The sequence below is a fragment of the Vidua chalybeata genome, chromosome 8 (assembly GCF_026979565.1).
Source record: "Vidua chalybeata isolate OUT-0048 chromosome 8, bVidCha1 merged haplotype, whole genome shotgun sequence".
NCBI classification, from domain to species: Eukaryota; Metazoa; Chordata; class Aves; order Passeriformes; family Viduidae; genus Vidua; species Vidua chalybeata.
Genome location: NC_071537.1, coordinates 25,851,750 through 25,865,425, shown reverse-complemented (window position 1 = coordinate 25,865,425; position 13,676 = coordinate 25,851,750). Strand labels below are relative to the sequence as shown.

The window sequence follows — 13,676 nt, the reverse complement described above, 5'->3', positions numbered from 1 at the left end:
CCTGCAAAAGCTTACATGTGTCAGTAATTAACATGAAAACTACAATGGTAAATTATAATGCAAGCTTCTAACTGACTGAGAACTCATTCAAGTCAGTTTTTTTAACAGCTCTCGCTTGTACAACACAGCCTACAAAGGCCTTTTATTTACAAACTTTTTATTTATAAAGGGGAAAAAAAGTTTACATTTATTTTTCATATATTACTTGCCTGTTTTCAGAAATGTCAACAGATTAAGTTGGTGAAAAAAAACTGGTGGGTACTCCATCTTGCTGGTTTTTACTATAGAGAACAGCTGAATTTCAAGGCAAGCAATATTGGAAAAGCTTATCTGGAATTTTGCCTACTTACAGACACTAAGCCTTCTTCCTGGCTACTCTGCAAACATTGTCAAGTAGTGAAAGGCCAAGATTGTAGTTTTTCTTTTCTACTACATAATTATGTAACTCTGATCCTTTGGTGAACAATTATTCATTAGACATGAATCCATGTTTCCTTCCAATTGATGTAAGCTCATTCTGTCACATAATGCTGCAGTTCTCTCTACACCTAAAAACTGCGTCCCAGAATTAACCATGATAATTCTTATCAGGTTACACCACCTAATCCCTAAGCAAAATTAATCTTGATTAATTTTCTCTGCTGGAGGAAATACTTTTGCCCTACAAGGACTTTCACCAAGAGAGGAATAGAACACTGGTCCCTTCTATGCAGCATGAACTCAGGATGAGAATAGTTGGGGTGAAACTGGGTTACAGTGACCATTTTCCCAGTAAGACCCTGGGGACACTATGGCTCTCAGGACACACTGCCAGGATCTAGTTCAGAAAGGGATTTAACTGAACAAATAATTAAAAGATTAAGAGAAACTTTTTTTATGCTGTGGTGAGCCTCAGATTACTGCTAGACATCTATGACAAAATGCCAGACAAGTAAGTTGAAATGAACATTTAAACAGAATGAATGCACTTGGGATGACTAATACAGACCTGTGATCTGTATGGTTTCATAAAATGTGTGGTGTGATTGTGGATTATTGAAAATAACTGTGAGAAGACAAAATCCAGAACAGAGAAACTTACCTTTGAAAACCATGAAAAAACTACCAGATGCAGCTACAGACACAGCAGTGTCATCCTTCTATCTAACCCAACAAAACACAACACTTGGGATAATTCTGTAACGGTATTTTTTAAAAAATAAAAAATTAATTTCAGTTCTGTCAACATGCAGCACCTTGTTTTCTGATTTATGTTTACATCATGAGCAGATCAAACTAACCAAAGAGAGAAGGTCACTCTGGACAAGAGCACAATCATCTTGATTCAGCAAATAATAAGATTTACTAGAAATTTCATCCTGGCAAATATAGTTATCCCTAATGCATAATGAATTAACTTTGTGCTTTATTTAAAATTCATACAGTCTATTTTTTGCTAACATGTTGAATATATTGCCACTATCTTGTCCATTTTCTTCTATTAGGAAATATTCTACTGTGCATTACTTGCAAAAATGAGATAGATATAAAAATCTTTTGTGCAGTGTACCAAACATTTCCACTGCTGTAAATCATTATTATTCAAACACAGAGTGCTCAGGGTTTTACAAGAGTGAGCATTTTAAAAATAATGCTACGAGAACTTGCTAGCTCTTTCCAAAAGAGAGCAAAAAAATAAACCCTCATTAAATTTTAGTTGTTGCTGCTATTTCCTTCCTGACTTTCAGGAAAATCATGGTTTTTTTGACAGAAATTTGTTTTGCTGTGTTAGAAACTCCTGGTTCCAGGAGAATTTTAAAGTTCCAATGTAAAGAGGTAAACCCTCAGCACCACTCCTAAAAACCAACAATAAACCCAATAAACTTATCACCTCTATAGATAACCACGAGAAAAATATCTCTTTCCCAAATGGAATGATCAAAATGGTCAAAGTAACAGAAAAGGCAAAGCTACTACAGTCCTTTTTGACAACATCTTATATGATTTGATCCAACACTGCAACATGGAAATGATGCTGTGCTTTTTGAGTGCATTTTGTCTGTATCACACATGATCAGTATCTCACATCAGCACTGCCAGAGCAGCTATAACATCAAGCTCTGCTGCTGCTCCCTCATAGCAACTGATTTAGTACATAGAGCTGGTAGCTTTGGTAGCATGCTGGATGCTCTACAAAACAAAAGGACCATTGTTCTAAGTAAGACCAAAAAATGATGTAGACCTTGGACAATGCAGCAACATGAAGTGCCAATGATTTCTGCACTGGTTTTGAGATAGTAAGTCACATGGAAACAGCAGAAAATTACATGGAAGTAGCACCACAGATGTATGAACAGCATTCCCTTCCATGTGATTTTCCTCAGTCCACAAAGACTCTGATGGTGCTTAAAGGGAAAAACCTCTATATTTAAGCAGTTGGTCTCATTCAACTGTTGCTGACTTATTAATCCATCAAGTCACGATTTTATTTTCCCATGTTCTGTCTATACTAACTCAGAGTTCTCATTCTCCACCTTGTCCTCCAGAGTCCTCAAGACAATCAGCACATGGTCACCCTGCTGCCCTAACCTCAGCCAGCAACCACAGCCTTATAATTGGTATGTTACCCACCTTACAAATTTATTAAGATAATGTTTGAAATAAACTTCTCCAATTGAAGGGAGTGAGGGGTGAAAGTCTGTTTCAGGCTTCTGCTAGTATTACCCTAATAAGATTAGCAAAAAACTCAATTTTTAGGATTTGGTCATCATCACAAACTCTCCTGGGAGATCCAGTCACAGTGAAAAATTTAAGCAGAAAGCTGAAAATTCCTCCAGAAGCCAGTCCACTGGGAATGCCCATCCAGGACAGCCATTGTACGAGGACTTCACACTACCCCTCCTTTCAATTTCTGATGGGATTGGACCCTGAAAGTCAGAACTTCACTATTACCTTAACGGTGTTAGAGGGGACCGAAAGATTGAAGAGAAATTAAAATAAATGGACATAAAGAGGAAGGGCAGAATTGAAGGGCAGCCTGACACAAGTGCAGCTCCCACGCCAAGTTCCATTCAGCAGCCTCAAAGAGTCTGCCAGAGCGATCCCATCAACTTCAGCCCCCTGTCACTTCAGATACTGTATTTATTCATCTGGTTTTTACTTTTCAAAATAGCCAACATAAACAAGAAAACAAAACCCAAAATGCTAAAAAAACCAAAACACCACATATTTTTGTGTGAAATGAGGCCAAAGGAATGTGGCCTGCCTGTGAAGACCTTGCTGAGACCAGTAAGATCAAATTTAGGCTTTATTTAATTTCTAAATGTTTCTCCCTCTGTCCTCAAAAAACTTTTAATAAAAACTAGCAAACAAAAAAGTATTAGTTTCCAGATGTTATTTTTTAAGATGCTTTTAAAAAATACAATAAATTTGCCTCATGAATTCAGGCTAAAGCATAAAATAGGAAAGGTTCAGACAAAATGCTTGCTGCAAAGATTGTATACATTCACCAAAAGACCAAGAACTGCTGTTTTCTAAAAAATATTCAGCACCTGATGCAAAGTTTATAAACTTATATAGCTTTATAGCAAATGCTTCCCTTGCAGAAGCAGTTCCACAGATAATCTGACTTTGTATTCCCCTGTCAATATCCTTTGCATTTAATTAATTAACCAGGCATCATTGGGCTATTATAACTATCTTAAGTGCTTGGAGTTGGACCTCAGATCTGTGTGCTGATCCAAGTGAGAGTGCAGATATTACCCGAAGCTTCTCACAGTGGCTTCTTCAACAGGACAATTCTTGTGACTACTGCAGTTTTCTATCCAACAAAGTTTGTGCCTGATGAGGCACAAACACAGCCCAAAAGGTGTTTCATTACATGCTCCTGGCATTATCTCTGAAGAGACTTTATCTAAATCTGCTGCTTATTATATACTGTCAGCAGGTTGCCTAAAGAGTTCACCCCTCTGCACTGGAATAACTTCAAGGAACACGTTTAAAATTCAAACACTACGTTTATGGGTACAGGATAAGGACCAGAATATTTATCTATTCAATACAAATCACAGAAAACAGTTCACCTGCCTAATCTCAGATGCCCCACTTTACACAGCATTACAGGATCCACATATTTTTGCCTCACTTCCCCTCTTCCTATTTGAGAGAGCAGGAAGGGTTTTCTTAGCAGTAAAGGATAGAGGAAACAGGTGGTTGGCTTTGTTTGTTCTCATTTAGATGCATCTAGAGTGCTGGTAGATTAAAGTTCTGGTATTTAGCATTTTGATATAGTTGGCATATATTTCTATTTAAAGGACTCAATTGTCCAGAGCTTATTTCTTCTTCTAGCGAGATTTTTTTCCAGATCTTCTGGGAGAATGTCTGCAGATAGGATTACATTGGAAATGCTATTGCTTTCAGTGTACTTAAGACACTGGCAGAGATGAGAATTTAAATGAGAGATTTCAGATGTCTGCATTATGCACTTCACAAATTCCTTCTTGCCTAAGGGAGGTAAAAACAACAACAAATCTAACTCATTTCCAAGTTAATTTAAAAGCAGAGTTTGATGGCAGAATATTTGCATACGTTAGCTTCAAGACAGATGCCATATATGCCATCAATATTTGCACCCATACATTTTAAGGTATGGTTTCTTTTTCTACAAATTCTTTGTGTATACTATAAAAGCTACACAAACCTTCTTCCACTGGGGTCTTGGAAAATAAAGAGGGGGAAAAAACCCAGTTCTTATAATTTGACAGAGCAGTGGAATGACTTAACCAATTTGTGGTTTTCCAATTTTCAGGATATACCACTTCATCTTGTATTCAGCTTCAGACAGCATGTACTGAGCTTTCTGCATGTCATGGCTTTATTTTGCTTTAGAATTAGGGAACAGGAGGCAGCTTTGAGGCAATTTATCCTATTAACAGATCAATGTTCTTACTAGAAGTTTGTATTTTGTATAGACTGGATTTGACTCCTCTCTACAAGCAGAGATGTGCTACACAACCAGGATGCCTTGCTAAACTATGATGGCAAGATACAGCTTCAGAAACACGTGTAGGCACAAGAAAAAGTGGTGATAAAACTGAAAGGTTCCACCAAATTTAAGTATTCTTGATACTGAGACATGGAAATAAATGTTAGCACAGCACTGGTTCCTGATCTCCCACTTAAGTGCCAAATGAAGAAATCCAAGCATTATTAGCAGCCTGAAGAAAAAGCCACCTCAACTGCTGAGCTGGCAACTACATCTCTCACTTCTCCCTACTGAAATTCCAGGTTACAGCCCAACTCTTGATTCAACAGCTGAAGGGATCTTGCCAAATCCCAAGGGAGCTGAATTTGGCCTCTTTCTCTTCCAGAACTCAGGAAAAGATGACAGTTTACTTAAAGCTTCCAGAAATATTTTTGTTTCACTCACATTACTGGTTGTTCTAAAAAAGGATGCACATCTCTTATGTCTGGAAAGTAACTGTACATACTTAAATGAAAGCATTAACTGTTTAATTTCATGCTACTATCTCTGAACTACAGATGTGTGGCTTTAAAAAAATAAAATGTAAGCAAGGGGATGCACTAAGCCTGTAACTACATTTTCCCATACTTCACATTAACTGAACATGGATTTACATTAGTCTTTAGTACGCTGGGAAATAAAAAATAATTCCCTGTTTTTTCAGTATTGCCTGCTGACACAGGTTTAAAATACACTCATTTTCTTAAGCACCAACATGAACTTTGGATGCACATATACGCAATTTCTCCTTTATTTCCTCAAATTCTTTCAAAAATATTAATTTGAATAAGCATTTCAAACAAGACAAAATGGAACTAAGATTTTTATGTTGCTTTCATAGATACTTGCTTAAATTGAATGAATCACAGGTGAATTGTTAAATTGGAGTGTAATTTAATTATCTGGGCGTGCATTTTACCTGTACAGTATTATGACTTTTACCTTATTGTTCCCACTGGAAAAATACATGTTCACCATAACCTTAAGCAGGTGCATAAATTTCATGACTTCAAAAGATGGAAATGGAGCCAGGAAATCCCACTGGTTAGTAATCAATTTTTTTTCCAAAGGAAAAGTATTAGAGTATATAGCCTAAGGTGCTCAGCAGAAAGCAAATAAAACCTGAAACACTATGAATACAGGCTATAGAAACTTAAAACTATCATTAAGTGCAAAGCTTTCCCTCATTCTCTATTTCATTTTACTGCTAAATTAATGTATCCTCCCCCAAACAATGAAACAAATACAGAACTATTTTTAGAAGATATTTTAGAGGGATAAATGGATAACAGAAGTTTTGTCAGTGACCTCTGTGTGCAGAGCTGCTTGAAGGAACGATACAGCAGCAACAACCAGAATAAACACTGGCTTACTGCAGTACCCAAAACCTTTAATGTGTGAAGGGGGAACTTCTGCAAACACATCCAGGAAAATATCTGCCAGGACATTTGATATGAAAACTATTACACTGCTGCATTAAAACCTTTAGTTTTGCAGATATTTGAAAGTAGCTGGCTTTCACAAGACTTTTAAATTGGTGTATGTATTCTGCAAGGTGAAAGTATTTTCTACCATAGAAGTTACAGCAGGAGCTGAATGCATTAAGCTAGGGGAAAATCTGTAAATAAAAAGCACTGTAAAATGGAGTGTTGATACTGCCTAAATTAATCAATAATTAAAGTACTTTGACAAGAAGATTTCTCAAGAGCCTCTATCTTCTGAATGTTAAATTATGAAAGCATGAATCAGATGTTCTTGTGTTTCATGTGAATATCATATAATGTGTTCCTGCACTATTGCATCTGGGGAGGCTTTAAAAGACTCAATTTACATTTAAAAACCTGTTTGTTATTTACTGAGTTCTTATACCATAATATCAGACTTGAAGGGGCTTGATTTCAGAGGACTGTTAGAAAAAGAATAGGGATAACTGAAAAAGTACTGATTTTATATAGGTGAAATTTGCTATTTGGACCAGTTAATTTAGTTTTTATTCTAAATAACTGCATCCAATTAAAAAAACTCAAGGCTTAAATGTTGATTGCAAAAAAATTCAGACCAAGTTATAAAAATTATGTAAGCCTGGATAATATGAAAAGAGTTAGGATACCTAGGTAACAAGTAAGAGTCCCACAGATATCCTGGACCATTTCACCTTGAGGATTATGAACCACTTTTCTTCACAGTTCATATCTAAAAAGGTTTAAAACAAGAAACCAGGTATGTGACAACAAAGCCATGCAACCTGTTCCTGTTATTTCAGGGGAAGAGAATGCACAGAAATGCTTTGGGTTTGGGGACTGTTTTCTGGTTCGGTCTTTGGGGATTTTTATTTGCTTGTTTTGTGAAGGTGAAAAAAATATCTAAAATTATATAAGAAAAGCATGATGGTTTCCAATAAAAAAAGACAGAAGTAGTCACATTGTAGATGATATTAATATTACTTAAGGCAGTAAAGGTTTTAATTTATTATGAGCACTACCTAGAGTAAATGAACATGGGCAAGCTAATGCTCCCCTGGGAAAGTGCACTCCCTGTAACAGACTTCTCAGGAATTCCAGTTCCTGACCTCCTACAGGCTGAGCTTTGAAAAGGATGAACCAGGCACAACACTTTAGGCACACTGGCCATTCCTTTTCAGCTAAAGAAGCAATCACAGTGCTGAAAGCAACCACAGTCTGTGAGAGCACTGTTGAATAAACAGGTGATGGAGTAATAACACAATGGGGTATCTATATTAAAGTTACTAAGGAGCTGCTTAACAACAGCTAATAGATACCTAACTTTGTATCTTAACTTTGCTTCAGGCTTTCCAAAGTAAACATGAAAGTAAAGGCAGAGACATCCCAGAAAATGGTGCATGCAACTACACAAATATAATCTAGATATGTGCTACAGCAATGCTCATAAGACAATCGTTCTCATAACAGGAGCTCTGTTGATTGCCCTTGACATGGAAAATATCCTAAATTCCAAGCACAGCCTTCTTCCTCCTTTAAAAGCTTGTAACTGTATGCTACAGTGTCATCTTAAAACAGTGGATTCTTTTGATGAAAGTATGCTTGGAATATTATGACATGAGTGAGATTTTTTAATGTATTCTATGCTATTCAATAGCGAATTATTTCCTGGGCTTATATTCTTGAAAAGTGTCAGTGTAATACAAGATGGGGGAATGCACAAAATGGAGTAGATCGTATTTTAAAACACCTAGGTCAGACTGCCAAAGCCTAGAAAACAAGCCATGTATCTAGACCAGGGAAATTATATTCTTAGTTTTTTAGATTTTTAACTTATGGTTAAGTGCACATATCATATGCCAAGCTCAGAACTGTTCTGAAGTTCCATCTGTCTGATCCCTTTCTCCTGCTTTTACTGACAGCAAGGGCTATGTCTGGATTGCAGTTACTATTATGCAGAAGACTCACAATAAAACCTGACAGTATATAAACATTTATCCAAACTGCATTTTCATTAAATGGGGATTCAATTCTTTTGCTCTCATGACAGATTTTAAACAAAGCTGAGAAATGCTGGTATAATTTTTTAATCAACTAAAAGTAAAAATGGAAAATTTATGCATAAATATGAGCAAGACCACCAAACTCAGAATTCACCAGAGCATTCATGCATCAAAACCAGACTGTCCAATGAAATCTGAAAACTCTGGGATTGTAAGCACAGTAGCACACTTCAGATGCTGATGTATAACCTGCTGCAATTTGGTCAACTGGAAATGATGTTTTGTTTACTGTACATTTGTAAGTCCATTCTTTCATTCTCCATTGTCAGAAAACTTACTCAGGCTTTCTATTGCTTGAAGGAGAGATGGAGGACAGGAAGACAGGATGAAAGGTATATCTCATCCAACATACTCAAACCTATAAAGAGTGCACCAGGCTTCCTGTGCATACATAATAGTCCTAATGGCTTCTTCCAGAGGAGAAATTTAAAAGTACAATCCTCTTCTCCCCTCAAAAGTTTTAGCCACTTGCTCAATCAGTGTTTTCCAGTCCTAAATGGGTTATCTAAAGAAAATGCAGGGATTAAAAAAGAAAAAAATAATGTAGGAAGAGTCATAAAAAGAGCCCAAAACCCACAACCCCACAAGCCAAACTGAGGAAAAAAAAAAAAAACAGAATGACTTGAGATGGGGTATTTAAAATAAAATTGTACAAAGAAAACTTGAACAGGTCTTTTTAAAGCCTGGATTACATAATACTCCATTGAACACTGATGTGTCAGAGTTGACTGTGTACTTGATTTTTTTGGTGTAAATTACAAATTAAGGCACCCTCACCATTCAGCTGAAATTCTCAAGGTGGCAACATTGAAAAAATTTAAGCATATGGAGAAGCTAAATATGAAGTTTCCCTACCGATGACCTACCCTATCCTTAAAACAAGCTCATGTTAAACCATTCACGAAAATAAACACTGAAGTCACAGCTTTAAAATAGCACAAAACATCCAGTGGATCTTGTTTGTTACCTAACCACGCAGGAGAACTCTTGCCAGTTTACATCCCAGGCAATTTTTCACCAAGAGATAGTGAGTAAAATGCAGAAGTTTGAATAAAAAATTGAATTACAGACTTTTAATTAAATTTAGAATAAAAACAATTTTTTAAAAAAAAATAAATTCCTGTGGCTTCAGGACACTCCTCTGTAGCTGAACAGGAGTGGAAGATCCATGATCAGGGCTGCTTCTGATCTCATCTCCTGTGTTTCCAGTGGCCTCCTGTAACACAGCCTCCTCCCTGCCCTTGGCCAAGGGTGCACCTTGGTCCCACTCCCCACAGTTGTGGGTTCAAAGCAGGAATCCCACAGAACAGGAACGAGCCAGAGCCAGCGCTCTACCACACCCCGGTGCCAACGGGACCACTGGAGACAGAAAATGGGCACGTGCCACCCTTCCAACAACAGCACCATGGAGTCTATGAACTCTGAAAGGTGCTTGAGCTGCCAGCTGAGCCTGTTGGCATTGCCAGGATGGGTCAGGAGGATACAGAAGAGGCCCAAGGTGTAAGTCAAATATTTATTAATTGCTACCAAATCTCTCTTTCTGTCCCTTTATAATTATCATATTTATCCTTAGACATGCACACACAGCAAGAACAACTCTCTAAGAATATAATCTATTAATACCCTTCAAACCTGACCAAGTGGATAAAAGTTTTTTGCTCATCCAAGGTCCTCTGTCTGCAGCTGTTCCACATGGCAAATTCCCATTTCAGTAAATTGGTGCTCTGCTCCCAGAACAGATGCAAAATCACTCAGTAAGCATATACAATGCAGCCTGATTCCAAGAACAAAGTACCATTTTAAGTCTTCATAATTCTGTATTCAAATTTTTCTTTTTGATTGCAGTGGGAATTCCATAAAAAATTGCTTTTTTACTAGAGGACAATTACAGTATATCAGTACTGTATTTTTCTATATGTGTACATTCTGGCTGTTATAGGCTGTTATAGGCACTGTTATAGGCTGTTATAGGCTACAGACAGAAAAACACCTGCATCCCACTCATTACAGCACTGACTCTAACAAAGACACACTCAGTCTAACCAGGTAGAGATACAGCATTTAGGGGTCAAATTTAAATGTTTATCTCCATTAATGACAAACCTAGCAGTATAAAAGTGATTCTGAACAAGTTGTTGCTTGCAGTGTCCAAGGTCCTTACAATACTAAATGAAGTACTACAACTAATCACCCTCTAAATTTTAAAATGTATCTTCTTTTGCTATGTGAAAATCATTGCCTTATATGGGTCTTTTGGTGTTGCACCATTCAGAGTACCCACCATAAAGAAGATGTTTAATTCCCAGAGAATGTGCCAGTGCCTGGAACTTGTACAGGCAACAAAAACCTCAAACACAGGGGAGCCAAGGGACTCCCAGAGATACTGCTGCTTGCCTATGGAAGGATAACACAAGGAAGGTGATGGAAAAATTTCACTCTGCTGGAAAAAAATGAAAAGTCAACATTTTGGCTTGTTGAGTTAACAGGGGAAAACTTGGGTGAAAAACTTCTAACCATTAGCCAGCCTGCACTATCAGAATCACAGGAAATAAATGAGAATTTGGCAAAGATGATAGGAAAGATCCTGAAAGTCAAACAAGCCAACCAACAAAAACAAAAAGAATGCAGCTCTTAAGATATATCTCCTGCCAATTTTTAAAATGGAATCCACAGTTTACAAAACCAGTCTGTTTAAAGAGGTTAGCTACTAAATTTATCAGCCAATTTAAAAATCCTCATATACATCCATTTTCCTCTGCTATTTTATAGCATTTTTGTTCAGTTTGAATATTTTATGATACACAAATAATTGAGTGATATAATTCCCTTAACAGCTTATGACATTTCTAAGAAAGACCAAAAAACCTCATCTGCTTTAAGAAAAAAAAAATCCATGTAGTATTATGTTGGAAGTAGAAAAAGACATCAATTTTCCACAACAAATGAATCATAATATTTAATTTAAGCATGCCATACAAAAACAAAGAAGGGAAATGAATGATCACTGAACCATACAGAACTGAATGGGAAAAAATCACCAGTATTGTATAAAAAAGTGAAAATCTTGGAAATATTCTTCTGATGATAAGCAGAAGCTCATCAATCTTTAAATTCATAAATTTCCATTTTTAATCCAGGCATATGAAACTTTGCAAATTTTTTTTTCTGCTTTTATTGGGACTTAGCAGCTGAAGTCCCAAATCCTTCAGGAAATCTTCTGTCATTGACACTTTTAATTATTTATGTTAGAGTTCTCCACACATTTAGGTGTCCAGATTAGAATTTGGGCATACGAGTGTCTCAGAAACAGCTTTTGTCTGCCACACACAGCATCGTAGGAGTGAATTAGTTCACAAGCAGTCCAAAATGAAAATGTGTTCTCCTGTTTAAAAGATTGCTTAAACAATTGGGGGTCTTGTGGGTATGTGTGTTAAAATCCTCATCTTTAGGAAGATATTGCAGTATTCCTTCTGCATATTGCTCCTTTTTACTGGCATCTATGGCTAACTAATAATAGTAATAATAATAATAACAATAATAAAGTGATTTGGCTTTCTATTCTGATATTCTTTTCAATACATTCAAGATGGCCTTGCATAATAGCAGAAGTTTAGGAGTATAAAAGTGTACAACAGCTATAGAGCAGGTTAAGATGGCTATCATAGCCCATTTTATCTTTCAGTAATTAAACTTAAGAAACCCTAATTCTTAAAACTACTACCTCTTCCTCTCTCTCAATAGACAGTACATACAACTATTGTCAAATGCTCTAGCTGGAGTACCCAAAGTAAAGGAATATTCCTGGTATGTACGGGGAATATAGGACTTCTATATGTAAAAAACCCAACAAAATGAAACAGTAATCCTTACATGATCAGAAAATAGCATATTGAAGATTTTTCTTATCTACCGAAAGATCAAAATGTTGCTTCTTGTATCTACATATTTCTATTTATCATTATCACAGATTAGTAAAAAACCCACCAGCTGCAAGGGATGCAGTCAAATTGGAGGGAAAAAAATTCCACTGCTTTCCAAAAAAGTTCCACTTCTTTCTACACCTGAATGGTTTTTTTTTTTTTTTTTTTTTTTTCCTAATGCTTCCTCCCTCAGACAGAAGAGCTTTCTGGCACTTTTTGGCACATGACTTACCGGCAGTGTTTGTGGGATCCCGTTAAGGTTTCGATCACAAAGCATTCCCCTTCGTTGAGACAATATGCAAGGTCCTTGTCTTTGCATGGCTTAAAGTGCTCAGAGCGCTCCGTGGAATACGTTGTAGTGTCTGAGGAGAAAACAGGGAAAGGAAAGAAAGGCTGTAAGGATAAATACTGGGTATTCCTACAGTACATGTAAAATACATTTGATCATACTGGGCTCAGTAACATCAAACACAGACTAAAAGAAATGGAAAGCCCAGGGCATGTGAACCTCTGTCTGACTGCAGCATTATTTGCAATCAGGTTTCTTAAAAGATTCACAAGAAATACCTGCAGAAAAACAAACCAGACTGCAGCAAAGCTGGAGTATAATCTCAACCACTTCTAATTTCCATGGTTTCCCTGCTAAAATGTAAAGCCACCTACTTTGTGTCCTTTAACCAGACCAATATTTTCATATTACACACCAAAATAATGTTTGAAATAAGATACAATTTTTTTTCATAAAACCAAGCAAAAGTAGTTAATACAACGTAAATTTTTAAAAAACCAAACAACAAAAACCCACTACAATCGAAGAGGAAAAAAAAAAGCCAAATACCCAAGGTCAATGCTAATTTGATTCACCAGTCACAAAAAAATGAGCCTAAAACTCAAACACAAGCAATGTATCCGTGATTGTGTCATTTCACACTGATTATCTGTAGGTGTATATGAGCCCACCCCAAAACACAGTTAAAGGCTTGACTGCAGGTAGAACTGTTGGCTGCACCTTTGGAATATTTAGTTAGATAATTAGATTTGGAATAGACTGCCATTATGTCAGGGTGAACCATCGTTCCTGTCTTCTAATACATCTCTTTAACCTTTCCAATCCAGTTGGATTAATCAACAATAAAGTGAAATTTTCAGAGGAAGATGTCTGACTGACACATATTTTGATTTTCTTCACTACGACAAGCTTTTGTCTAACGAAGTTTGATTTTCAAAGTAG

At 36.6% G+C, this 13,676-nt stretch overlaps 1 protein-coding gene across 2 annotated transcripts in view; it reads right to left on the bottom strand.

The window, feature by feature from the left end:
* Positions 1 to 13,676, bottom strand: part of NRG3 (neuregulin 3) — a 344,543-nt gene that overhangs the window by 191,294 nt on the left and 139,573 nt on the right. For both annotated transcript variants that reach the window (XM_053949435.1, XM_053949434.1), the window contains exon 2: positions 12,678 to 12,807. In XM_053949435.1, the coding sequence (XP_053805410.1) occupies positions 12,678 to 12,807 (130 nt within the window). The remainder of the gene's footprint in view (positions 1 to 12,677; positions 12,808 to 13,676) is intronic.